Raw genomic sequence first — 25211 nt, 5'->3', positions numbered from 1 at the left:
TCAAGTCAGCTTTAAATTAAATTAAATTAAGACATAATAATATGATACGAGTATTTGAGTGAAACCCCTGTGAGGTAACAGTTTTTTAAAAAATGGCCGAGAAGCATCAGGCAGTTGTGCAGACGGCCTGCCGCGGGTCCCGGCGCTGGGAGTTGGGAAGCTGCGCGTGGGCTGCGCTGGGGGGCTTGGCGCGGGGGCTTCCTGGAGTCCTCTGTCTTGCGAGGTGAGGTCGCCGCTCCGGGGGCGTCTGATGGGCCTTGCTGTTTCCTACAGCCCACGCCTTAGGTCTGGGGGCGACAGTCCTGAGGCGAGAGGGCAGTCGATCGAGGGGTGGGCCAGGTGGGGGGCTTCCGGGAGCCGCAGAAGGAGCCCCCTTCGGGGTCCCGGCGGCGCCGGTGCCTCGGGCTGGGGTTGCGGGGAAGGCGGCCCGGACTCTGGGGCTGCCCGGCGGGCCCCGCCCACTCCGCTGGAGGACGCGCGAAGCGCTCAGAAAAAGTCCAGGAGCCAGGAGGAGGGCAGCCCAGGTGCTGCGGCCGGGGGCGGAGACGGGGGCGGGCGCACAACCGATCGGCCCCGTGCCCGGCGGCTCGTGAAGCCGTAACTCTCCGCTCTCCGGAACCCGCCCTGCTGATAACCCAGTTATTTGCAGTTGACAGTACTGTGCCACGTTCATTCACTGCGTGTGCTGTCTACTTACTTCTCTGGTTGTGTCTTCCAGAGGCTGACGTTAGAATTGAGTTTCCTTTTGCCAAGCTCGGAATGGCGATCGTGAAGCGTGGAGATCCGGGAGAAACCACCGCGGAATTAGCATCCTCCTAGAGAAGCTCGGGTAAGAAAGCAGTTAGGCATCGATGTTAAGACGTTGTTATGTGAGGGTACAGATTCCAGTACGGTTTCTAGGAGGATGAACTGTGAGGATGGAGTACTGTAGAGGCAGACACGTCTAACAGAGATCTGGAGCCCCTTCTAGAGTTACCCGCATAAGCCCATGGACTGGCTTGAGTGTGTGTATTTTTGTAAATAAACGGGCCATAACTTTCATTATGTTATCAAAGGGGTACCTCCAAAATAAGAATCATTACTGTAAAGCCTGTTGGCAGAAAACAGTTTTGTTTTGCCTGACTTCGTGTAGGATAAGGTGAGTTGGTTGCTTTGATAGATTGGTCGGGATTATATGTTTCTGTTTTGTAAGTGGTTTCAAGGTCTCACCTTTTGACCTATTTAGTGGTCAGAAAATATTCGCAGTCACAGTACTTTATAATGACACATGTCCAGAGAAAGCATTCATTCGTCCATATCACATGCCAGGCTCAGGCTAGGTGTTGAGAATACAGCTGTGTACAGGTTAGACGTGTTCCCTGCCCTTTGGAACTTTATGGAATGAATCAAAAATGTGAAAAAAAAAAAAAGGAAATAATTTTCAACTGGGCTTTGGAATTAAATAGTTCTTATTCCTGAGTCGAGAAAATAACAAAGAGGTACAAATGAAATGGTATAAATTTTTTTTAAATGTTTTTAGGTGGTATAAATTTCACAAAAGATGTCGAACTAAACAAACTTGCCAATAATTCATTGTACTACAAACTATAAGTAAAAAATTGGGGAGCATGTCCCCTCCATGTATATATTATTTGTACATTATACATACTTTTATATATGTGTATGTACATATCTGCAGTCATGCACCACATAATGATGTCCCGGTCAATGACAGACTGCATGTATGGTGGTGGTCCCACTCGATTAGTACCATGTAGCCTAGGTGTGTAGTAAGCTATACCATCTAGGTTTGTGTAAGTACACTCTATGATGGTCGCACATCGACAGAAATGCCTAATGACGCATTTCTCAGAACGTGTCCTCGTCATTAAGTAACGCTTGACTATGTATGTTACTCGTATTAAAAGTAGAGCTTCATTTCTGGTACTTAGATAATGGCCGTTCTAATGTTTTTTCCTTGCATCCGAACAGATGTTCCATATGTCACTTTGGAAACCACTACTCTAATCAACAACTTTCGAATCCTGGCCTGAGTTTTTTATTCTTCACCATTCCTCCCTTGAATGATGTGTTTAAGGGTTTTTTGTTGGTTTTAAGATTTTACTTATTTATTTATTCTTCCTTCTTCTCCCCAAAGCCCCCCAGTTCATAGTTGTATATTTTAGTTGTGGGTTCTTCTAGTTGGGACATGTAAGATGCCACCTCAGCATGGCTTGATGAGCGGTGCTAGGTCCGCACCCAAGATCCAAACCGCCAAAACCCTGTGCCTCTGAAGCAGAGCACTCGAACTTAACCACTCTGCCATGGGGCCGGCCCCTATGTTTAAGGGTTTTTAACAATTTCTTTATACTCATGGGATATCCACTTGATTTGCTACAATCTTAAATAGAAAACATTTGATTCTGCCTGGTGTCTTGGACATCTTTTCCTTCCGCTAATTAATTCATTAGACTTAACTCTTTTGGTCTTGCTCACCTCCTACTTAGGGATGTTGAGAAACCTCTTTGATTGTGTTTTGTAATGATTGATTCCTAGAAGACTAAGAAATCTAAAATGCCAAGCAGAAATGGAGCCAGGAATAGTTATCTAAAAATCAAACTGTGTCTTCTATTTTCTGCCTCCATAAGAAAAAGAATGGATCAAAACAAATTTTTAAAAATTTCCTTCAACCTAAATTCTTCCAAATGAATTTAAAAAGTACGACACAAATAAAATATTGGTATTTACTCTACAAACTGTTTGCTCCTAATAATCTCACGTTTATCTTTTTCAGGAATAGAAGAGTGATATTCCACCCAGAATGGAAGTGTGTCCGTATTGTAAAAGGCCATTTAAGCGATTAAAATCCCACTTGCCACACTGTAAGATGATAGGATCACCTGTACCTGCTGATCAGAAAGTTTGTCAGTCTACACCAGCTACACTCCCACGTGCTAAAAAAGCGAAAGGGGCAACCAAAGAAGCTAAAGAGAGGGCATTAGGGACAGAGAGTGAGAGAAGAAATCCTAAGTTGAAAAAGGACGCACCAGAACGGACAGTTAAGTCCTTTCCACTACTAGCTATTGGTTTGCAAACAGCCAGTAATGCAAAGACAGACAAAGACATCAAGAATCAAAGTCAGCTTTCCCTCAAAATGTTAGAAAATACTGAACCAAAAATTACTTTCGAGGGAGAAACTAAGGCTCAGTTTTTTGCATCAGAAAACACCACTCCTGAGAAAGAACTTGAGAAAGATTTGCCTAAATCAGGGAAAAGTAGAAGTACTCCTTCAGAAACTGAAGCATCTTTACCTCAAGGCCCACTGTTCCCTTCTTCAGCAAATCAAGGTAGAAAATACTCTTCACCCTTACGTAATGACATACAGACCACTTCTGCTAATTTAAGATTGGACAGAATTGATCCCCCAAGACAGAAGCTTCTAGCAAAATTACTAGATATGCCTTCTGATGATTATCATAATTCTCCCATGAATCTCAAGTATGGGGTTAAAAGAGTAAGAACATCGTTGTCAAGCAATGAGAGAGATTCCAAGGCCAGGGGTCACTTCGCAGACGTCTCTAGTAATGTTAGAGACTCTGAGTCTCAGGAAAAGAACCCAGAATCGCAGGTTTTACGTTTTAAAGTTAGCCCATTAGGTAAAATTCAAGTCAGGGAGAATGAGGAAAGAGGACTTAAGCTCGAAGTAGAAGCATGTGGGAACAAAGGAAATGCAGAAAAAAGTGTATCTGTGACAGAAATGACTTCCGTGAGCGATGACTCTAAGACGGACTTCAGTACTGATGATTCAGCCACAGAGAAGAAATCTCAAGGTGAAGATTCCAATTTAAATTTATTCATGCCAAGGGAGACAGCTTGCAATGACTTACTTTCTGTATCACAGTCATGTAATCAAAGTCTTACCTCTCTGGCTCTAAAGTTTCTTCAAGAAGAGAAAGCAGAAGCCTGTCATCATAATCGAGTCCCTGATGTGAAGGCATTGATGGAGAGTGGGGACCAGCCTCTGCAGCCCGAACCTGGCCGTCGCCCCCAAGCCTTACACCCCGGTTGCCAGCAGTCTTTACATTCAACCCAGCATCACGCTTCTAAAAGCCCCTTCACCAGTCAGATCACGGTCGTCGCTGACAGGAAGAGTCTTCCTAGCTCCCTGGGGCTGGAGTGGTTTCCAGAGCTCTATCCTGGTTATCTTGGCCTAGGGGTGTTCCCGGGGCAGCCTCGGTATTGGAATGCAATGGCCCAGAAGCCCCAGCTCCTCAGTCCCCAGGGGGAAAGACTCTCACAAGGTAAACATGTTCATTTCCAAGGGCCATCCAGCCCATCCAAACAGTTCTGTCTTTTGAATTAATAAGGTTCAGAATACTAATATTTTTGTTCATTTAGCTTATTATGCCTAGGTATGCATTCCAGTGCACTGGAGTTAGAATTGTTCTGAAAACATTACTTTTTGCTCCAGGGGTCAGTAACAGTGGTTGATCACTCTCCCTTCTCCTCCATCAAGAGTTGAAGGCTGCACTAGGACAGGCTGGCGGGTGATTTTGATGACAGTGGAATTTCTACATTGGGAAGAGGCATGGCCGGCTGGTAGAAATTGGGTGGGTATTCAAGCTGAACAGACTCAGGAAAAGTGTGAAGACGTAGTGGTCCGCCTAAATAGAACCAGCACTGTGTTCAGATTTCAGTCAGGCCCAGGTTGTACATGAAATAGTTCCAGGTTTATGGTTAAATGCAACGTTGAGGAATTTTGGGTAGCCAGGGTACAAGCAGACGCTGTTTTTGGATTTAGGGGCAGGATGGGATTAAAACTGTCCAAGGAGGCCTGGCAGTCAAGGCAGACAGGTGAAGGTGGAGGTTCAGGAGATGAGGACCAGGAACAGAGAGGGTGGCAAAGAAGGTCTCGCAGTCTACGCCCGGGGAAAATTAGTCCACAGAGAATAGGACCCAAGAATGGAAGCAGAGATTGAGCCTCAGAACATGAGAGATTAGGTTTGAAGGACGGGGGGAGGGGACTGGGCGTGGAAACTGATCCGGACTGTGAATCAGTCTCTTCAGAAACTTGTCGATGCTCCTCGCTGTTGCCGAGAAGAGGTTGACCGGTGGCTAGGAAGTTCCCGATGGTCGTTTGAGGCACCCTCACTTTCTTCTGCTGACTTCCTCCTTTAGTTACTGGACTATCTCTTTAGCCATGACACATAAATTTTCTTCATTTTCCTCCCCAGGAAATTTGAATTTTTCTTCTTTTTTTTAGGTTCTCTAGGGGCATCGTTAGTTTAATGAGGCATCCATCTCTTGTGTGTATGTAGTGTTCACTGACTCTTTTAGGTTTATTTTGACAGGAGACCTATGGCAACTCATGACAGGTTTGTACCTGAAAAACTTGTATAATCTCTTCCTGAAGGGATGTATTTTTTCCCTCTGTTAGATTTGTAAACACTCACCAAACTCCAATTTGTCTGGTCTCAAAGCATTTTCTTTTGTGTTTTAATTATCCTTCTCCAGTGGTTTCAAAGAAAATGTATTAAGGCAAGAGCATTGCTAGGTAAAGGTACATTTTCTTCAGCTGCCTCAGTAGTTGCCAGTTTTTCTACCAGTAGGTCTAACGTCTAGGCTGTCTTTACAAAGTTCTAGTCCCCAGGTCAGAGTTGTAGCGTTGAGCCCCTTCTCCATATGAAACAATTAATATGAGCCTTCGTCTTGCTCTGTAGCGTTCAGAGTGCTTCCGTCTGTTTTCTTATTTTGGCCTCACCACGCTGAGAGGTGGGCAGGTGATCTTCTCTCTGTCCTGCAGATGACGAAACAGGCCCAGAGAGAATAAGTGATTTCCGAGGTTGTGTTGCCAAGAAATGGGAGAGTTGCAAGTGGAACCTGGTCTCCTGGGACCTAGTCTCATCCTTCCCACTAAACCATGTTGTAGAAAATACGCCATAACTAGAAGCATGCGTGTGTGTTAGATCTCTCTAGTTCTCTGTGTTTTCAGTTGCACAGACACCCACAGCCCACAGCAAATCCCTCTAGCAAGTAGAAGGTCTGTATTTTCTGTGCTGTCTTTTGTAGTGGCAGGGAGTGTTCTCGATACCTCCACTTTCAATTTTAGGGAGGGAACTAATGTTTATCAAGTGATGAGGTTTCAGTCACTGTACTAGGTACTCACGTTATCCTTTCATTTAACCCTCAGAACAACTCTGAGGTGATGCTACTGTCCTGCCCTTTTTATAGGTGAAGAATCTGAACTTCACACATCTTAAGTGACTTGCCCATGTTCATGCAGTAAGTGGCAGTCAGGATTCAAATCCATGTCCGTCTGACTTATACATCTGTGGTCTTTAAGCTCTGCCTCAGGCCTACTCTTTGGGGCAGTCAGTGATCGAGGTCATGGTTGATTTAAGTTATTAGGTGACACACTTTAATGGATCCCAAGAATACAGTAATAATAAGGTACGGGATACAGTAATTTATGCCGTTAAATCAGTAGGCTTGTGAGATTGAATATGGAAGAAAAATACCGTCTTTCCTTCAATAAGTTCCTCGAGAATAGTGGTTAGAAACGGTTTTGTTCTCTTTTATTGGTTACGGTCTATAATATGTGATTAGTTTGGATTTCTACATCAGACAATAATGTGGCTATCAGAGGGCCTCTAGTTCTGTTAAAATCTCAAAAACAATAGGGGCCAGCCCCGTGGCATAGTGGTTAAGTTCGCGTGCTCTGCTTTGGTGGCCTGGGGTTTGCAAGTTCGGATCCTGGGCATGGACCTACACCCAACTTATCAAGCTCAAACAGAATGAGGAAGATTGGCAACAGGTGTTAGCTGAGGGCCACTCTTGCCCAAATCGAGTTATCAGTTGATGGTTGACATCTAACGTTGCCTGATGGTCTTTGCCGGGCTTTTCCAGGCACTGTTCCTTCCGTAGGACTTTCAGACTTCAAGATGATGTCAGATATGCTTTTCTGTGTAGAGAAACCTGTGACAGCAGCCAGTCCTCATACATCAGGGTAGCCTGAGTAAACTTCCATGAAGTGATTCCACCCGATGGAAAGGTACCCAGGGCCTTGAGAGGCATCAAAGACTATCTTGTCATTTTGATGAAACAAAGTAGAACCAAAAGCTCTGGTGCCTGAGGAGAAATGGATAGATTTTGGGTTGCCTAGGCTGGGAATCCCAAGGCAGACTGATAGCTCTGAGGACAGCACTGAGTCACAGCAAATCAGGATTAAGAGAATTCTGCTTATGGAATCAGCAGCACTAGGAGCTGTCTTTTGAGCTTCAGGGAGAAAGATTTTCATGGACTTACTACCAAAAGGAGGAGTTTTCCTGGCCTTAGAGAAAATAGGTTTTAGAAGTTCAAGATTTAAATCTCGAGCCTCAAGTACAATTGTCTGCGAGTCCTCAGCCATAGAAAATGGTTCACATTGTTCAAAGGAGAGCGTGCAGCTGGGAGCACGTGGCTGAGCCTTTGTGGAATTCAGGGCCTTGTCTTTGAGGATTCAAAGTTGATGAGCTCGAGGTCCAGGGTTCCAAGTCTGGACAATCAGCAGTTTCACGTGGGCATTTTTTTAGGTTAAAGATTCCTAGGTATCATCCTTGGGTTAATTCTGAAGAAAGGTCTAAGAATCGTATTTTCAAACGTTTTCTAAGTGTTTCTGAAGAGCAGCCAAGTTTGAGAACTGTTGCTAAAGGTGCTGGCGACGGAGCAGGTGCCTCAGACCCAGCAGGGAATGTTCCCAAACCTGGTGGCAGAGAGGAAGGGCCGTTTGAAACTAACGTGATTCAAATTACCACAGAAAGCAAAACCTGGCTGAGGAGGCTACCAGGAGGTAAAATGAGGAAACCTTACGGGGTGATGGGTTTTTAAAGGCCAAGAAACAGCTAACTACAGGCTGTTCTCTAGCCTTCAGACAGGATTTCCATCAGTCTGGTATCCATGTGAGATGTTCGAGATGGGGCCTACGTGGGGAAGGGGCTCAGAATAGTCAGGATCAGAACATGAGCAGGGATGTGACAAGCCGGGATTGGGTCCTGCATCAGCCAGAGGAGTCCATGAAAGGGAGTGTTCTGGAAAAGAGCATGTGAGTAATCAGCAGCCAGAGACGTCAGGCGTAAGTGAGATCCTACGTCTGGGATTCTGACGGCCAGACGGCTGATAGGACGTGTGAGAGGCAGAGAGGGCGGATGAGGGTGTTCAGTGTTTGTCTCAGAGTGGGGCATTGTCACTGGGCGTGAAATGTGAGGGTGTCCACACGGGCAGGTGAAGGAGAGTGTCTAGGAGATGAGGCGGTAGAGGCATGGCAGCGGGTGATGGCAGTCCCAGGCCCACAGCCAGGCCGTAAGGGATGTCGTTCAGAACCCAGAGCACCTGGGCATCAGACCAGAAGCATTGAGAAAACTCTAACAGGACTTGTGTGGCTTCTGAGCTGCCCTCCTGGGCCTTGGGTACCTGTATATCCCAGCTCGGGGCTGAACTGATGTCATTCACGTAAGCTGACCAAACCTGTAGTGAAGGAAATAGGCTCACCTGGCTGGAGAAAGAGCCGAGCCAAGAGCCACACCGTTGCTGACGCTGCAGAGAAAGTGGTTGTCCACTTGCAGTTTTCGTGACATCGGTTCTCCCCATCTTTTGCTTTAGATTTTTTCCAAGATGAATGGGTTATGTCATGCTTTGTTTTTTAAGAGACTGATGTTCACCTTGAAGAGAATTATCTTCTGTGTAATTTCTTAGAATCCAGCCTGGTTCTTTCATTGTTACTTAATATAATGATGATAGTTTGGATAGTATTTTTACATTCACAGCAACTTTACCACACCTGCTAAACCTGTCATAAGTATTTGCTTAATTTAGCCCTTATCCTGATGGACCAAGCCAAGACCAGACAACCAGCAAAGTAGAGATTTCCTGCCTCTCATTAAACAGAAACACAAGTGCAGGAACAATGTGAATAAATAGCATAAACGCTCCTTTCTGGTTCTACGTTAGTTATTCCTGGATTGAGCCTAAGAAATGTTTGCTGGTCAGTTGTCGCGATGGGGTAATAGACATGTTGACTGTAGATACAGTGACAAGTAGCAGTAGTTAACACGATCGTTGTAGAATGTCATGCTTTCTTGCTAGAATGTTTAGCAGATGATAGAAAATACGAGCGATTCGTTTCATTAAGCGTGTGCACGTGGACCATCAGGGTAATCTGTTCATCAGGTCAGAAAGGTATCTAGGTCCTGATCCCCGGGGCTCCCTCGGCCTTTGGAAGAACCTTTTTTGACCTGGAGTAGATTGCCTTGACTTCAGCACTCAGAGTTCTCTGCAGCCCAGTACAGACATTAATCCGCCCATTTAGAATGTGCTTTTCCTGTTGCCTGGCCCTGGGAACCTCGGGCACTGAGAATTAGGCAAGGGGATGAATTTAGATGAATTATCACAGTGACTTCTGTTTGGAACCGTAGTTCCTTTGTTGGAAAGAAGTTCGACGGCTGTAAGGAGTTTGGAACCCCCGACCCGGATTACAACCTCCAACTTCTCTCTAATGAGGCTTTTGGGAGCTGTACAGAAAGGTGAGGCTGGAGTCGTTGACTGCTGGGTTCTGTTGCTGGTTCCAAGCCTTTGGAGTTTCTTAGCCATGACCGTTAGAGCAAGGCTAGAGAAAAGAGAAAGGGACAAGTCTGTAGTCTTCCTACTCTGTTTTCCTTCTAGAGTCTGACATAATGGAAAGCGCCAAAGCTAACACAGTAGCAGCTGCCATTTATTGCACAGCTTTCACTTTTTAATACTCCCCCTACATCTCTCCCTGTCCCGCATTGGTGGTCCCAGAGCCAGGAAGACTAAACCTCAGGTCAACCAATTGTATACATCTTACTGCTGAGGATTTTAACCAAACTCCCCCAAACAAGAGTAACTAATTTAAGTTTATTAAAATTAAGGTCTGGTGGATTTTAGCCTTTTCATCTGTTTAAAAAAAATATGTATATAGCGGTTTGTCAACTCTCTGAATCACAATTCCATTGCCCCAGCTGAGAGACCTTGAATAACCCACAGGTATAATGGCCCCTGGGTACATTTCACTGTGACGGTTAGACGTGTCTCTTTTTAAACAGGCTGGATCAGGTGCAGCGCCACCGTGAAGAGTGGAGTTGGCGGCATCACGATGCTCTTCACAGGCTGCTTCGTCCTTTGTTGTAGCTGGAGTTTCAGGCATCTGAGTAAGCCTTTCTGTGTTTTTAGCCTAAAGTACAGTCACATCCCATTATAGGGACCTTGGGATTCTCCCAAGTCCTTTTTCCTGTTCCCGCAGTATGACTGCCCTGGTGAATGAGGTCTTGCCTGAGGCTCTGGGGTTATTTATTAGAGGTTTTGGTTACAATGGTCTTCATAAGATTGGATTAGGATTTACATAATTGCTCTTGCGCTCCATTTGATGTTGTCCCTGGAGATCTGGTGGTCTGTGTTTCTCCTTGAAGCTATTTGCCTGCTGGAAGACACGCTCTCTCCTTGGTGGCTCTTTAACTCCACCCTAAGAACTTTTTAGAACTGAAAACAAACAGCTTTATACCTCAAAAGAGAGAAGGAGAAACAGAATACAGCTGTCCCTCATCGGTGTGTCTGGGGCTTATTGCTGTCTGGGTTAATCTGCTTTTATCTTTTAAAAAACAAACACCCTTTTAGGTATGAGTTTCAGTTTGCACCAGATCTTACCAGAAGGAAAGTGGCTGAATTTCATTTCTCTTTTAAAGATAATTTCTGCTCATTTTTTTAAGTATTGTTTTATAAAAATAATATCCTTATAGTTAAAAAATTTTAAAGACATTTATAAGAAAATACTTTAAAAGCCCAGGGGCCTGGCCCCATGGCCAAGTGGTTAAGTTCACACGCTCCACTTCAGTGGCCCAGGGTTTTGCTGGTTCAGATCTTGGGCGTGGACATGGCACCGCTCATCAGGCCGTGCTGAGGCGGCGTCCCACATGCCACAACTACAGGCACTCACAACTAGAATGTACAACTGTATACTGGGGGCGGCTTTGGGGAGAAGAAAAAAATAAAGCCCAGTATTTTTCCACAGTTTAACCAAGAAAAAGCCCAGATGCTTTCAGATGAAAACTTCTGGGGTAAAAGAATAAGATAACTATCAACGCTAAAGGCCAGTAGAATTGACAGGCTTGTAAATCAGCAGGGTTGGACTCTAACTGGATTTGTTGGCTAATCGAGTGCCTCAAAAGGAAGCAGGTCGAGCCGCAGGAGTGGGCCTGCCGCAGACCACTGCCTCCTGCCTGGTGGGCACAGCCGCTACTCTTGCCTTCTCCACCTGCCTTTGGGGGGAACACCTAAAACCTCCCGGCGTTCCTTCACAGGAAAAGGTCTGCCCATACCGCTTTACTGCCTGAAAGGGATACCTGAGGTGGTTTTTCACGTCTGTGCATTGAGACTGAAGAGAGTGAAGCAGAAACTTCTCGTTGTGCCTAAGACTTTATTTCTAAATTTATAAAACAAAAAGACGGCACTGTAGAGGCAAGAGGTAGAAACAGTCGAGAGAAGTGGCCTGCCAGACCCTTACACCTCTCTCTGTTTATCCAAAGAGCTGCAGCGCTGGCGTAAGTAACGTTGGCCTGGACACCACTCACGAAAGCTTTGGAACTCCAAGGAGAGTACGGTGGAGACAACTGCAGCCCACATTTAACCATTTAAATTGTCTTGGGGGCAGGGAGAGGGAGGGAAAAGAATAAAATTACTGGAATCTAAAACAATTATCTAGGAAGTAAATTGTTTTAACGTAGACAGATCTGGTTCTTCTGGATGTTTCTTTGGCTTGTTCTCAAAAGTGACTGAAGGTTACTGAAAAAACTTCGGTTTGTTTAGTCAGAAAGGCTGATGTTACTCAAGGAGACATGAAGATGACAACATTTATCGTTAAAATTTTTAAATAACTGTCTCCTAATTCTCAGTAAAAACTAATGTCTCAATTTAAAATTTTTCTCCCTAAAATTGTTCTTAAACCTTGGCATTTTACTGGTCATCTATGCTAGACCCTGGGCTCCATGTACTGGTATAGAATAGTATTTGAATTGGCAGAAAGTCCGCATACAGCAGGCCCTTCCCCTTGGGAATGGTCGGGCTCTTTTGGGTCCTTGACCCCCCACCGATGTCATCTTTCGCAGTTCCCCGGTCCTCGAGCAGGGCCCAGCAGACTCCGAAGGCCCGCAGGCCCAATCCAGCCACTGCCTGTTTTCCTCCATAAAGTCTTACTGTGTTCCAGTAAAGTCCAGTTTATTTGGTTCGGTGTCGTCTGTGGCTGCTTTCACACGACAGTGGCAGGTTTGAGTGGCTGCCACAGAAACCATATGGCCTGCAAAGCTGAAAATACTGTCTGGCCCTGTACAGAAAAAGTGTGCCACCTCCTGCCCTAGAGGAATATGGCAGCTCACGTTCTCCATGTGTTGGAGCAATGAACAAGATGGGATCGCTGCTTTAAGATATTTTTGGGCTAGGAAACACATTTAAGTAGGTGAAGACTTTCTCAGTGCCCTGGTGTTGCCCCTGAAGCACCCATAACACGTAAGTGCAGCGGTAGCACCAGGGGCAGCTTGTAGCCCCCTCCAAGATTTTCATCATTACCATTTTTATCAGTACTGTAAACAAACTAGTGTCACTTATCAAATCAGAATAAGACGATGAAGTTGTTTAATTATATCAAAATAAGTATTTTATATCTCTGAAAATAAGTTCCCTAATGAGAAGAATGAACAGTGTAGTGATCCGTCAGTTCTAAAGGGATATGAGCTTCATATTGCCAAGTTTAAGACAAAGGCGGAATCCTACGTTGATCAGAGAGGATTTTTAGGTTGACATTGGTCAGTACCAAGAATTCTGACTCACATGTAGTAGGAAAGAGCAAAAAGAGTCTTAACTGATTTCTTTGAGTTAGATACTGAGCATCAATTCTTCGATAAAATGATGTAGGTGACTTTCAAGAAGCCATCAGAAGTCTCTGCAGATGCTGGAGTTATTTGGTAATGTCCACAAAGCAACTGAGGGACAGGGTTCCCTGGCTGCTCCTTGCTGCCTTCTGGGGTGACAAAATACTCGGAGACCTTTGCTCAAGTCCTTACAGATATCTTTATAATGTCCAAAGGTAAGTTATAACTAATTGATTCTTTTCCTAGATTCAGATAGAAACAAACTCAGCATGACCGAGGAATGTACCTCATAGTTCCAGTTTGCAAGATTGATTGTCAGCTTGCCTTGTGAGGATATGCTTATTGTTCGTATATGCCAGTACTACGGATAAGTTCATTTGCACAGCTAGCCCCAGTTGTGTATATGGTCTAGCAGATTGGAGACTTCATCCAGAAACACTGGAGATTCTTCTCAAAACTGGAACCGTAGAGAGGTGAGACTGCTGTATCTGCCGAAGCCCGTGGGCTTCAGATGGCAGGAGGAGCTGCTCTTGTCTTCACAAAGCCGAGTGCAAAAGAAGTCAAGAATGCCCTTAACGTGATTGGCGCACTTTAAGCAGCCGCCTCCGTCTCTGCGTCCCCGTGGCATTGGCAGGAGCTTTCCTAGGTGAGCAGCAGTGCTTAGATTTTGCTTCCAGGGCAGCACCGTGAATTCCTCATCAAGTCTTCCGGCAAGGTGCCTAGAAATTCAGCCTGAGAATCCGTATAGGCAGTCCACATCCACCTCCCCATCCGTCCTCCAGAGGAGTTCCGGCCATACCCAGGCGCCGCCGTCCTTGAGAAGACTCCGTGGGGTTCTGGTACTGAAGGTTGGAGACGTTCGCAGGCAGGCCTGGACGCCCTGGCTGTAACTCCCGTGGTCTGTAGGGTGGACTAGCCCTGGTGCCACCTACCTGAGTAATATCTGAAATACTTAGTTTACTGGGGAAAGTACATTTTTTCTCATACACATTAAAATATCTAGCTATTAAAAATAAAATGATTTCGTTGTATTATCAATGGGCTGTTTTACACTTGGGAAACCCTATCTCCTGCCACTGTTCTTATCAGTCCTGTTTTTGTGATTTACAGTTGATCCTAATTCCTCTCAATACCTGCCCCTCCATGTTCCTTCTCCGTATTACTACCACCACTCGCAATAACCAAGATATTTTTTGAAAATAAAAAAGGTGCCTCTGTTCTGGTCGTTTGCCTCTCCCAGGCCGTCACTGGTGGAATGGTGGGTGTTGGGTTGAACACGTTATCTAATTTATGGAGCTTCTGTGGTCTGGACTGTAAAGTGGGGACGATTACACCTACTTTGCAGGGATTTGGTGAGATCAGGAGTCTTGCATCTATTACTTCGAGCAGGATCTGACACACCCGGGCCGGCCTGGTGGCGCAGGGGTTAGTGCGCATGTTCTGCTTCAGCAGCCCGGGCTTCGCCAGTTTGGATCCCAGCGCAGACATGGCACTGCTTGGCAAGCCATGCTGTGGCAGGCGTCCCACATATAAAGTAGAGGAAGATGGGCACAGATGTTAGCTCAGGGCCAGTCTTCCTCAGCAAAAAGAGGAGGATTGGTGGCAGATGTTAGTTCAGGGCTAATCCTCCTCCAAAAAAAAAAAAAAATCTGACACACCGTAGGAATTAAATAGTAACAGCTCTTTTGAAAGCTCTTGTGGCATCATACTAGGCTCAGATTCTAAGCTTGAACCAAGCAAGAGAGGGCCCACAAGCCACACTGAAATCCAGCCACCATTTTGGTGTGTCCAGTGTTCCAAGTGCTGTGCAGAGTTCCTTACGCGCATTCTCTCAGTTTATCCTTCCAGCCACTCAGGTGCTGTTTCCCCCCCTCATCTTCCAGAATGAGGAAACTGAGGCTTGCGGAGCTTAAGTAATGTGTGTACATAGCCATGTGGCATTTTGTCACATACATCTCAGAGTGGAGCTGGCATTCAGACCCCCGAAATCTCTCCTGGGCCGGTGTTCTTTTACTGCCGTACCTCCATCCCCAGGCAGGTCAGGCAGCTGTCTCCATCTGCCCAAGGTAGGGCCCATCTCACTGCATGCTTTTATTGTTGATCTTTTCTCCATTTCTCCAAGAGCCTCAGCTTTGCCTCCCTGCTCCTCTCCCAGAGGATTAAATTGCATTGGTGTTTGACGGAGACAATGGCATAGATAGTGTAGCATTAAGCATTGCGTCTCACCTCCTCACCTCCCCAGGATAAGCCTTGTTTGTACCATTCGTGTCCCATAATTCCTCACATAGGCATGCACAGAATATAGTCTTGAGTTTAAGGAAGCCATGCAGGGAAGCAGCTGTCCTAAAGAAACCACTGGATTTCGTTGCCAGCTTACAGCAGCAGTCGAGGCCATGCGCACAGGAACTGCTGCGTGCAGCCCCAGACTCAGCACCGGGGCTGAGCCAGGTATACTGACTGTTTCCCATACACTCGAGCTTCTGGTTTTTACATACATTGCTCCCGTTTTATGGGTAACTTGTCCTGCCACAGTCAGTCCGCCTCCTATGCTGTTGTACTTTTCGTAGCTCATTCACTTACAAGATAAGAGCAAATAAACCTAAATGCAGCAGGCTGCTTCTGCACCTCATCTCCTGCTTAGTCTGACAGTGGGCTCCCTGCAACGCTGGGAACCGAAGCCCACAGGATGGCCATTGGGTGTCTTCTCCAAAAGGTCTTCAAGATCCCCAGACAGACCAGGCCTTATTTTTGGATAACTCCTACCAGTAAGTTGAGTCTTACTGCACCGATCGGCATAATGGCCCATTTTTCAACAGTAAAAGAGAAAAAGTTAATGTTGCGAATTTGTAAATTCAAATCCCAAGACGAATATCCTAAATTGTCCAGGGAACCATAGGAGATAGCTGGCTTTCTGAGGAATGTGACGGATTCTGCTCATAAATGAAGCTGCATTTCAGGCCTGAAAGAGACCGTGAGCTTCTAGCCCAGCATCACTACCCCAGAGAACAGGATGCTCGGGCCAGTCGATCAAATGTACGAGAAGGGCGGGCCTCTGCTCCCTTGCCCTCATCCTGACAAGACTAACCTCTTCAGAATAGAAGTCACAGCTCGGGACAGTTAGAGGTTATCTCATGAAGATGTGAGGAAACATCATGTTTTTCTAACTGATAAGCCAGAAGATAGCCCAAAAAAAGACAACCTAGGTGCACATTCCCTTCCTTGCCAAACTCTGCCCCCGACACCTTAAGGACGTGTATAAATCAGAATTGGTAGGCAGCAGAATCAGAAATGAAAGAGATTTAACTTACTAGTTTTTAAAGAAATAAACAGTCCTGTCTGGCAAGAGACACATCAGATGAGGTGGTTGAGCCTCTCCAGTGGTAAAGTTTGGTCCACCAGTGTCGTCTCCCCCCCTGCCCCCCACATTCACACTCCTTAACCCTGCACGGTTTTCTTAGCTGTGGCAGAAAAGGAGTGACACGTTCTGCAGCTGAGCCCTCCCTCCTGAACAGCGCTAACCAGGCAGTCAGCTCTTTGACTCACCCTGTAGCCCGGGCCCTGCTCTAGCGCCCTGAGCCCAGGCGCTCCTGGGGCCTCATCTGCGGCTGGAGACACAGGCGTTCCATCGGAAGAGGGGGCCTCCAAGGTCCCCAGGCAGCTGCAGAAGGTGCTGAGCCCCGTGGCCAGTTGATGAGCTGCAGATAAAGGAAGTCATGAAGAGACATGGACCACAGACATTCCTTCTGTGCAGACCTGGTGTCTTTACCCTGAGGGCAGGAGCTCTGGCCACGTGTTCAGGCTGAAACCAGGTTTTGAAATGCCTTTGTTTACAGTTTTAATTGCCAAAATCATACCTTTTGATGAAAGTTAGAAATGGGTGTGTGAATTCCCAATAGTCCTTGAAGATTGCTTCCTTGTATCAAAGGTCCCACTCAGAACCAGCAGGGGTCGCCCTCCTGCCGCACCATAGCCATCCCAGCTTAGTGCCGGGCTTCCCTCGTCCTGATTGACTGGATGTAGGACCACTAATTAACAAGAACTCAGAAGCTGCCCCCAGGGTTTGGGCTCCTCCTTTGGCCTCTGCCAGACTAGCATTCGGTCATCCAGACCAGGAGGCAGCAACCCTTTTCTGTAGAGGACCCAACAGTAAACATTTTCGGCTTTGCAAGACAGCTGGTCTCTACTGCAACTGCTCAACTCTGCCATCATAAGCCTGAGAACAGCTAGAAACAATATGGAAATGATGAGCTTGGCCCTGTTCCAGTAAAACCATTGATGAGCACTGAATTATCATCTCACATGTCACAAAATATTCTTTTGGGGTTTTCCCCCCCAATCTTTTAAAACATTCTTAGCTCCCCAGCTGTACAAAAAGAGGCAACGGGCCAGATTTGGCCCACAGGCCATAGGTTGGGGGCCCCTGATGCAGGCTCTCATCGGGGCTTGGTATTGGTAGGAATAGTATCTGTTCCCATAGGGACAGGCACAACAGGATGGCCCTGATTCAGGACGGCAACTTCGGACCACAAGTCCTGAGCTGGGCTCCATGTTCTTTAACAAAAACCAGCACGTGTTATCCAGCTAAGAAGGAGAGCCCCAGGGGCTGGGCTGAGAAGCCCTACGTGAAGCAGAGATTATAGAGGTTAGAGGGGGTCTGGGAGGACCAACCACCATAGGGGCCACACACAAAAGATGGTGTGTGCCTTTCCCAGGGGCAGTACTCAGAGCAGATCGTGCGAGAGTGAGGGCGGCTGGGAATGGTGCAGTGCCAGGTGTCAGAGTTCCCCAGGGAACAGTGTGCACAAAGGGAGGGAGACACACCTTATCCTTCCTGCCTGGACTCACCTTCATGTAACTTGGGTTGAATAAAAGATTCATCTTGGGACTGAAGGAAGTACAGAGAGAGAGAGAGACAATTACAGCCTGGCTCTAACTCATTAACATGCTCGGCACCAGCCTGCTGCAGATTTCCTGTTTCCGAGCCCCAGAGGGAAGAGCCGCATCCTAGCCAGGGAGTGAGGGAGATTTGCAGAGGATGCGGGGGTCGGGAGGGTGGTGCTAAATGTTTCTGCTCTTATCTCTCGAACAGTTCATGAAGAGCTACATGCCCACCCCCAGCATGAACGTACATTAGCAGCGTGGGTGAGTTCAGTGCAGCCGACAGCACCAAGGAGGGGTGGGTGCGGCGGGGCAAGGCTAGGAAAACTTGGTGGGCGGACGCTTGCCAGACACTTCACTTCTCACCTTGGGCCAGTGAAGGTACGGAAGGATCTAGATTTAGCAGCCTGAGAGTGGGCCTAGCACTTGGTGGGATCATACTTACTGTGCAAATTGGCACTTGGGTCCCTCGGGGCAGAAGCCAGCTAAGTAGTTAATACACAGCGTCCTGCGGACATGGCGGTATTTACACAGGGGCCCTGTTGCGCAAAGAGAAAATGGCCAGGAGGCTCTGCTTTAGCAAGGGGGAAAAGGCATGTGACAGCGCTCACCAGGCAGGGCGTGGACAGTCACAGGCTCTCCACTTAGCAGTATAAACCTTCCTGTCCTTTCCAGACTGCCCCAAAGCACCTACTTCCTAGCCCCGTGGCTGAGATGGGAAAGGGAACCTCGGAATGTGTCAGGGCAGGTGTCAGCTGGCCGGTCCTATCATAGGAGGGTCAGAAGTGTCCCTAACACACTGTCTTGGAGGACTTAGATGCAGGTGGACTGTAATTTGCCACCTTTTCTTTATTTAAGCTTTAGAAGGTACAGCTGAAGAAAGTCCACCCCCACATCTTACTAATCCTCCTTCAGTTCCCCTCTCCTCTGATGCCCCCTAAACCAGCACTGCCAAGAACTCAGTAAGAACACACCTGGAGACACAGGAAAAGAAAGGGCATGTGTGCTCAGGACGCAGGGACTCTGCTAGGGACCCTCCTCCTAAGCGAGGCTGTAACCGGGTAGGTGGGACACGCTTAAGTGACACTCAGGACACCCCCCGGTAGGTAAAAGGAATAGAGACGAGAATGTCTGTGAACTGAGTGTGCCCTGTGGGCCAGACCCTATGCCCAGGGTGGAGTCATGCATCCGACTGGCACAACAGCCCTATGAGGGAGGCGTTTCCCCTTTTGAGAGGTGAGGAAACAAGCAGTATAGTCATTCGTTCAAGGTCGTGCAGCTGATACATTCTGAAGCCCCTGGGATTTGAACCCAAGTCAGCCTGCTCCCGGAAGCCCATCCTGCCCTACACGAGGCTGTGTGTCATAGTGTCACAGGGGGTTTTTCCACTGGGGGAGCCTCAGGAGAGCTATGGAAAGGCCTTCTGTGGGGATTTCAGCCCTGGGGGCAGACCCCACAGGGCGTCACCAGGAATCTGCATCCCTTGCCTGACGGGAGCACCCCACCCTGATCACCCACATTCCCCAGTGCCCCCTTTCTGTCAGGGCCTCACCGTCCTTGCAGAAACCTTGGTCGTACCAAGGACAGTCCCGGGTCTTGAAAGCTGGCTTCACGTGGAGAAAGGGACATTCCTTGTTGTTGCAATCACCTGAAAATTCCAGGGTTCTTTGTACATGAGTGAGCTCATCTTTATGGTCACTTCTGCCCTTCCCAAACAAGATTGACCTTGCCTTTGGCATCTAAGCCGCTTGCCTTCCTCTGGCCGCAGCAGCTTTTTAAGACAGCAGGCTATTTCTACTCTTTCCTGCAGTCTAAGAAGGGTGGATCCCAGTCATACTTGCTAAGCAGAGCTTGGGCATGAAGATCCATATCTGGGGGAGTTGGGGCAGGGCCAGACATCCAGAGGAGGAACTGGAGCTGAAGGCTTGTAGAGGCCATTGGGGGAGGGAACCAGGGGAGACCAGAGCTAGCAGCTAAAGACCCAGGAAGACGGAAGACACTGCGTGCAGACGCAGCCCTGCGCTGTGCATAAAGCCCTCTCCACCTCTGCAAGGAGGCCCATGCTGCTCCCAGAGCCTCGGGCATGGTTCTTTCCAGTGGAAATGCCAAGAAGAGCAGTGTGCTGCTCCAGAGTTGGCACAGGGATCAAGAGAGACGCTGCACAGAGGGACGCCTGCCGTTTCACTAAGCCTGTGCTGTAGTTTGTCTAGAGATGAGACAAGACCCCTGTCTCCTAGAAGGAGTGGGCCTGTTTGCATCGATGACACAGGGGTCGGCTTAAGAGCTCTCAGATTTTTCTTCAGGACCCAGTGGCTCTGAAGGACCCATGTGGGAAGACTCGGACTACTTTTCACCTCGTTCCAGTAGAGAATTGTGAGTGTTTCCAATCTCATCATCCTTGAAAGTCTATAACTTAGTGCTTTTCAGAGCCTAAAGGAGCTCCATGGTGTCTACTCCGCGGGTTTAAAACTGCTCCAAAGAACTGTTTTATGCACTGGGCTTCGGCAAAGTGAAGACGAGTACCACTGATGCCTAGGAGTCGTAAGCCGCCGTTCTTTCCCAACCCTCTCATTTCACAAACGAGGACCCCAGTGCTCAGAGAGGAGAGGTCACATCTGCTTTCACCGGCTTCCTCACACGGATGAGGGGTTTACTTGCTCACGGTCAGAGTGCAGCACTAGGTAGAGAGCTCACTCTGGGCCTGAACCGTCTAAGGAATGGCAGTGACATCCCCCCAGGACTGGTGAACGTTTGATGGGTGGAGACGATGGGAAGTCATCTCCGCAACGTGTTGCTTTCTGCCCTGGATGCATGTCGCTGCCTTTGTCTCACGGCCAGCAGGTGGCACCCGCACCTCACCCTCCAGTCTGCCTTCCAGAGCCACCCAGTGTACCTTTTTGATGAGCACATCCAGGAACAGGGCCAGAGACCCTGGGCTTCCAGGCCCCTTCAACTGCCCTTCCCACTCCCACCTCTTCCCAACAAGACTTTTTAAAATAAAACAATTTACTTCCAATAAGAGCAATAATTACTTTGATATTATATTAGAGATGTCCATTCATTTACTCCAAGAGCAAAAACCTAGGTCACATGTATTACAATCATTCATGGAAACGTCTGCCCCTCACAATGGGAGCTACTTGAGGGCAGAAGGGGACCTGGTCCTCTTCCTAGTTCCATGCCCAGCACGGTCCCCAGTCCCCAAAAGAAAACCAACCAAGGTTTATTGAAGGAATAAGTAAGTGGCACTTTAAAATGAAAGAGGTTTAGGTGATGACCAAGGGGAGCCGGGTTCTAGAAAAACTTTGCCCTTTCTTTCAAGGAACACATGTGGGCAGCCTTCACGGATTGCCACGGCCAGTCCTCACCCCGAGGAGCAGGCAGGGAACAGAATGTGGGCCTGGAAGGAGCTCTTGCTGATCTAGGGGGAGCTTAGTCTTCTTCCCACATGCCCACAACCACCCCCCATCACACTAATGAGGAGCAGCTGCTTGCAGCTCGCCCCCCCCAAAGCTGGCTCAGTTTCCTAGCCAAGCCTGCTCAGTCAGAGGCTTCCCTGGAGACTGTCCCAGCTCTCTCCCTCCAGGTCACTCTTTTTGGAACACAGTTTGAAAACCACTGGACTGGATAATCCTTAGGCTCCTTCCAGCTCTGAAAAGCACTGAGCTGTAAAATTTTATTGAGAAGGATGAGATCTGAAACACATTCACAGAGTCCATTCTGAAATGAGGTGGGCACAGGTGGGGCTTCCCTCCATGTAGCCCCTTGGATGACAAAAGAAGGACTTGAGGCCAGAGGGAGGGAAGATTCTGGTCCAGACCTGACCACACAAGATAATTTTAGAGGCTATGCTCTGCACCTCATGAGTGTATGTTTACCGTTACCTTTTATTGCCAATAAGTGATGCTAGAGCTTTCCATTTGTGGAAGCAATGTAAAGTTTTCTTCTAAAATAGAAAGATGGTTGAAAGAGTAGACGGTGGGACAGGTGAGTGGTCCGGGTGCTCTGTGGGGATGGGAAGCATCGTGAAAACGGCTCCCAAAGGCCTGCTATTTGGGAAACGCTGGCCTGGACCCCGACCCCCCAGTCCCAGGACTGACAGATGGCCCTCAGAGACATTTCGGACAGTCAGTCTGGGAGCATGACTAGCCAGGACTGGGGAGGGCAACAATTCAGGCTTTGATTCCAGCCCCACCCTCTCCTTCCCTTGGGGGTGGGCGGTGTGTGCCTGAGCCTGGTGGGGCGGGGAAACAGGCATCAGAGGACAGTTCCACTTTTCCTAGGGGGTTGGAGAAGCTGGCATCCGAGGCTCAGACAGGCCTGGTCTGCCCCCTGGGACCTGCAAGCCCTCCTCTGGGTGCCCCTCCCAAACCTTCTTCCCATCTCATGGCCCCCACGGCCACCCCCGGGGTGAGAGGCCAGAGCCAGGAAGGGGCGTTACCAAACTTGGAGAAGAAGTAGCACTCAGGCATCCTGGTGGCATCATACTGGTGCAGGAACTTGCACTGGTCGCCCTTCTTGCACAGCCCCCGGAGCCAGTGCTTACACACCACCATCTTATCCCCTCGGTCATGCCGGAACGGGCAGAGCTTCCCTGGGGACACCAGAGCACCCAGCTGGGAGGCCCCCAACTCATCCACAGCCTGGGCCCAGCTCACCCCTGGAAGGAGCTGGGGTGCTGGGTCTCAGCCCCAATGCCCTCCCTTTACCTAGACCCTGGTAGAAGCCGGAACTGGGGGCCAGCGGCAGCACGGAGGACATGGACATGCTATCGTCTTAACAGACGGCTGTTCCTACTGCCACATGTCTGCCCAACTTTCCTCTCTGCCTGGCCTGCCCTTGTCCTTCTCAAACCCCAGGCAGCCCCTGGCTGTTGGGAGAGCTCCCACAGTGCCTGACACGCCCTCTCCAGGCTTACCGTGGAGCTCCCCCAGACAGCGAGGGTGGTTTCCAGCCCTGGACCCCCACCCACCACAGTCCCTGGCACACAGTAGCTGCTCATTAAGGGCCTGTTGAATTCATGTCTTAAAAACACAAACATTATGCTTCCTTATTCCAGAAGCCCAGCATGGTGACATCAGAGCCCACTTCGTAACAATTTAGAAGGAAATGGAAATGTTATATTGACCTCTTTATCGTCTTCATTGACACGGTGTTGCCATCAGCAGGAAGGACACCCCAGGCCCTGAGTTTCTAAGCAGGACCGTCCTCATGCTCGGCCAACTCTCTGATAGAATTTGAGGGGGGCTGGGAAGGTGTTCTTTTTAAATAGCCCTCCCCTCACCCCTGGCCATTGACTTGCTCGAGTCTGACCTTCCACAAGAAGAGTTTTATTTCTTTGCAAAAGGTGTCACTGTGAGCCACTGCTCTCGGGACTGAACGGGCCGAGCGGAGGAGACAGGACCCCAGCAGGCGTCACAGTCCAGGCTGCACAAAGCCTCCAGTGGTCACTGGGCTCCTTTCCCTTCTCACCCCATCGCCCAGGGCTGTCCCAAAGACAGACGAGGCACACAGCAAAAACGGCTCCGGGTCCTCCATGCCTAGGCCCCGCCTGGCCTCCCACCTTCCCAAGAACAGAATCACTTAGATCCCAAAAGCTGGTCCTAAACTCATTCCTACTAGCAGGGCTTCTGAACGTGGATCTATAGGAGGACTGGGAACCCCCAAATTGCAGGCAAGCCTTTTTGGGCACCTGCGTAGTCCTACAGGAAAAGCCTGTGAGCGGTTCATGAGCCAAAAGAAAAGTTGAACCCCTGTATTTGGGTGAGGCCTCCCCAAGAGTAGCTACATATGAGCAGAGGGGCTTGGAAGGGGGTATTGCCCGATCCAAGTCGGGGCAGGGGAGAAATAGAGGATGTTTGTTGGCAACATTTTAGGGACTGTGGCTAGAGCTACCTTAGGACATAAGGAGTGGACAGAACAGCTGACCACGTCCCACACTGAGTCAGAGGACAAGCGTGGGGGGAGGATGGCACTTTCCTGGCTGGGAGGAAAATAGGAGAAAATGAAGAAGTCTGGAGTCTTCTGGGAACACATAGGCTGAAAGCCGCGAAGCTCCCACCCCCAACAGGGTGGCAAGAAGGAATGCTCCTTCCGGCAGCCCCGACCACCCTAATCAATGCTGCCAAGTCAGGGGACGCCTTCCGGATGGACCCACCCGCATGCCCTTGCCTACTTATAACACTAAAATTCTGCCCCATCCCAACTTCCCCTCCCCAGGTGCAAAGGCTACAGCCGATTCCAGGCCAAGCTAAACCCAGTGTGACCTAGACAGCCCTGCTCCCTCCCCACCTCAGCCCACCTGCTGACCCACCTTTCTCACAGAGCCCTTTAGCGAAGAAATTGCATACGGCTGAGCTCGACTCTGGAAGGGGAAGAAGGGAGATAGAAGGTAGCTTTCCCCGAGGCTGCAGCTGCTGGAGGGCCTTCACCCCCATAAGCAAGTGCCCCCCTGAAGCTCCCCAAGGCTTGGGGCTGGGGCCCCCAAGTCCTGGCCCTTTGGATGCTGGTCTCCAGAGCCAGGCTCCAGATCTCAACACCTAAGCCCCCTAACTCTGAAACAGAGGCCAGGGAGGGGCCCAAGGCCAGTCTAGGAGCCCAGGAGGCCAGTGTGGTCTTTCCTGGCTTCTCTCAGTTCACCATCTATGTGTCTGTGCTTTCCCAGTCTGGGAAATGGGCTGCACAGAAGCTAGCCCCATTTTCCTGGAGTCCTGGAGAGGATGTAAGAGGGGAGGCCTGAGGCCCTGAGAAGAGAGGGGCAAAGCTGGGAATCCCCGACAGTGGGCCCAAGTCCCCTGCCCAGGCTCCCTGGTGAGCAGCCGGGAGAAGGGGCCACCCCCTCGGGCAACTGAGCAGACAGGCCTGCAGAGAAGGCTGGGGGAGCGGGGGAGGGATGGCGTGGGGTCCCTGAGAGGGACAGCTGTCCTCACTCACTGTCCATGCCCTGGAAAGGCAGGAGTCCGGTGCCCTTTTGCATCTCTACATCCTTCTCGAAGGTGAAGGTGAACCGCCCCAGCCCTGCAATGACCTCTTGCATCTTCCATCTCCTGCTGGGGCTGCTAAAAGCTGCGCAAGCCCCTCCAGGTGGACCCTATATAGCTCGTGAGAGTTCCTTAAGGGGCCAGGGTCTGCTGCAGACCGCTTCACCCCCAGATGCCGGTGGCCAGGTGGCTGCCAGGCTCCTCTCTAGGCACAGTTGTCTCACCCCTCCACTAGGTGCAGGTGCACACGCCTCAGGGCCGCACACCCCCACACTCTGTGGTAAGTCCCACTCCCAGTGCCCGCTGCTGGGGACGGATTAGCAAAGACCCACACACTGCTTATCTCTGCGTGTTCCCAGACACACAGAGCATATGCACAGACGTTCCCAGACCTGTGCTCATACTTTCACCATGAAGACACAGCCACAGGTTAGCTGTGAGGCGCAGGGCACAGACCAACCGC

The 25211-nt window shown here is 48.9% G+C and overlaps 2 protein-coding genes and 1 long non-coding RNA gene across 3 annotated transcripts; 2 read left to right on the top strand and 1 right to left on the bottom strand.

The window, feature by feature from the left end:
- Positions 1-85: 85 nt before the first annotated feature.
- Positions 86-4478, top strand: MTNAP1 (mitochondrial nucleoid associated protein 1). Its single transcript, XM_008514585.2, has 3 exons — positions 86-223; positions 719-829; positions 2774-4478. The coding sequence occupies exon 3, from the start codon at positions 2801-2803 to the stop codon at positions 4340-4342; it is 1542 nt and encodes a 513-aa protein (XP_008512807.2). The 5' UTR covers positions 86-223; positions 719-829; positions 2774-2800; the 3' UTR covers positions 4343-4478.
- Positions 3811-24936, bottom strand: CPSF4L (cleavage and polyadenylation specific factor 4 like). The gene is made up of 7 exons (XM_070560108.1): positions 24702-24936; positions 24082-24132; positions 22210-22362; positions 19321-19416; positions 18214-18307; positions 16434-16585; positions 3811-9619 (listed from the first exon to the last, which is right to left on the bottom strand). Exons 1-6 carry the CDS (start codon positions 24802-24804, stop codon positions 16486-16488), a joined length of 597 nt encoding a protein of 198 aa, XP_070416209.1. The 5' UTR covers positions 24805-24936; the 3' UTR covers positions 3811-9619; positions 16434-16485.
- On the top strand, positions 9501-13277 carry LOC139073843 (uncharacterized). The gene is made up of 3 exons (XR_011522924.1): positions 9501-9536; positions 10077-10181; positions 13137-13277. It is a non-coding gene; the product is annotated as an uncharacterized lncRNA (long non-coding RNA).
- Positions 24937-25211: the final 275 nt, after the last annotated feature.

The sequence above is a fragment of the Equus przewalskii genome, chromosome 10, assembly GCF_037783145.1.
Source record: "Equus przewalskii isolate Varuska chromosome 10, EquPr2, whole genome shotgun sequence".
NCBI classification, from domain to species: domain Eukaryota; kingdom Metazoa; phylum Chordata; class Mammalia; order Perissodactyla; family Equidae; genus Equus; species Equus przewalskii.
This window is presented reverse-complemented; position numbering and strand designations above follow the sequence as displayed.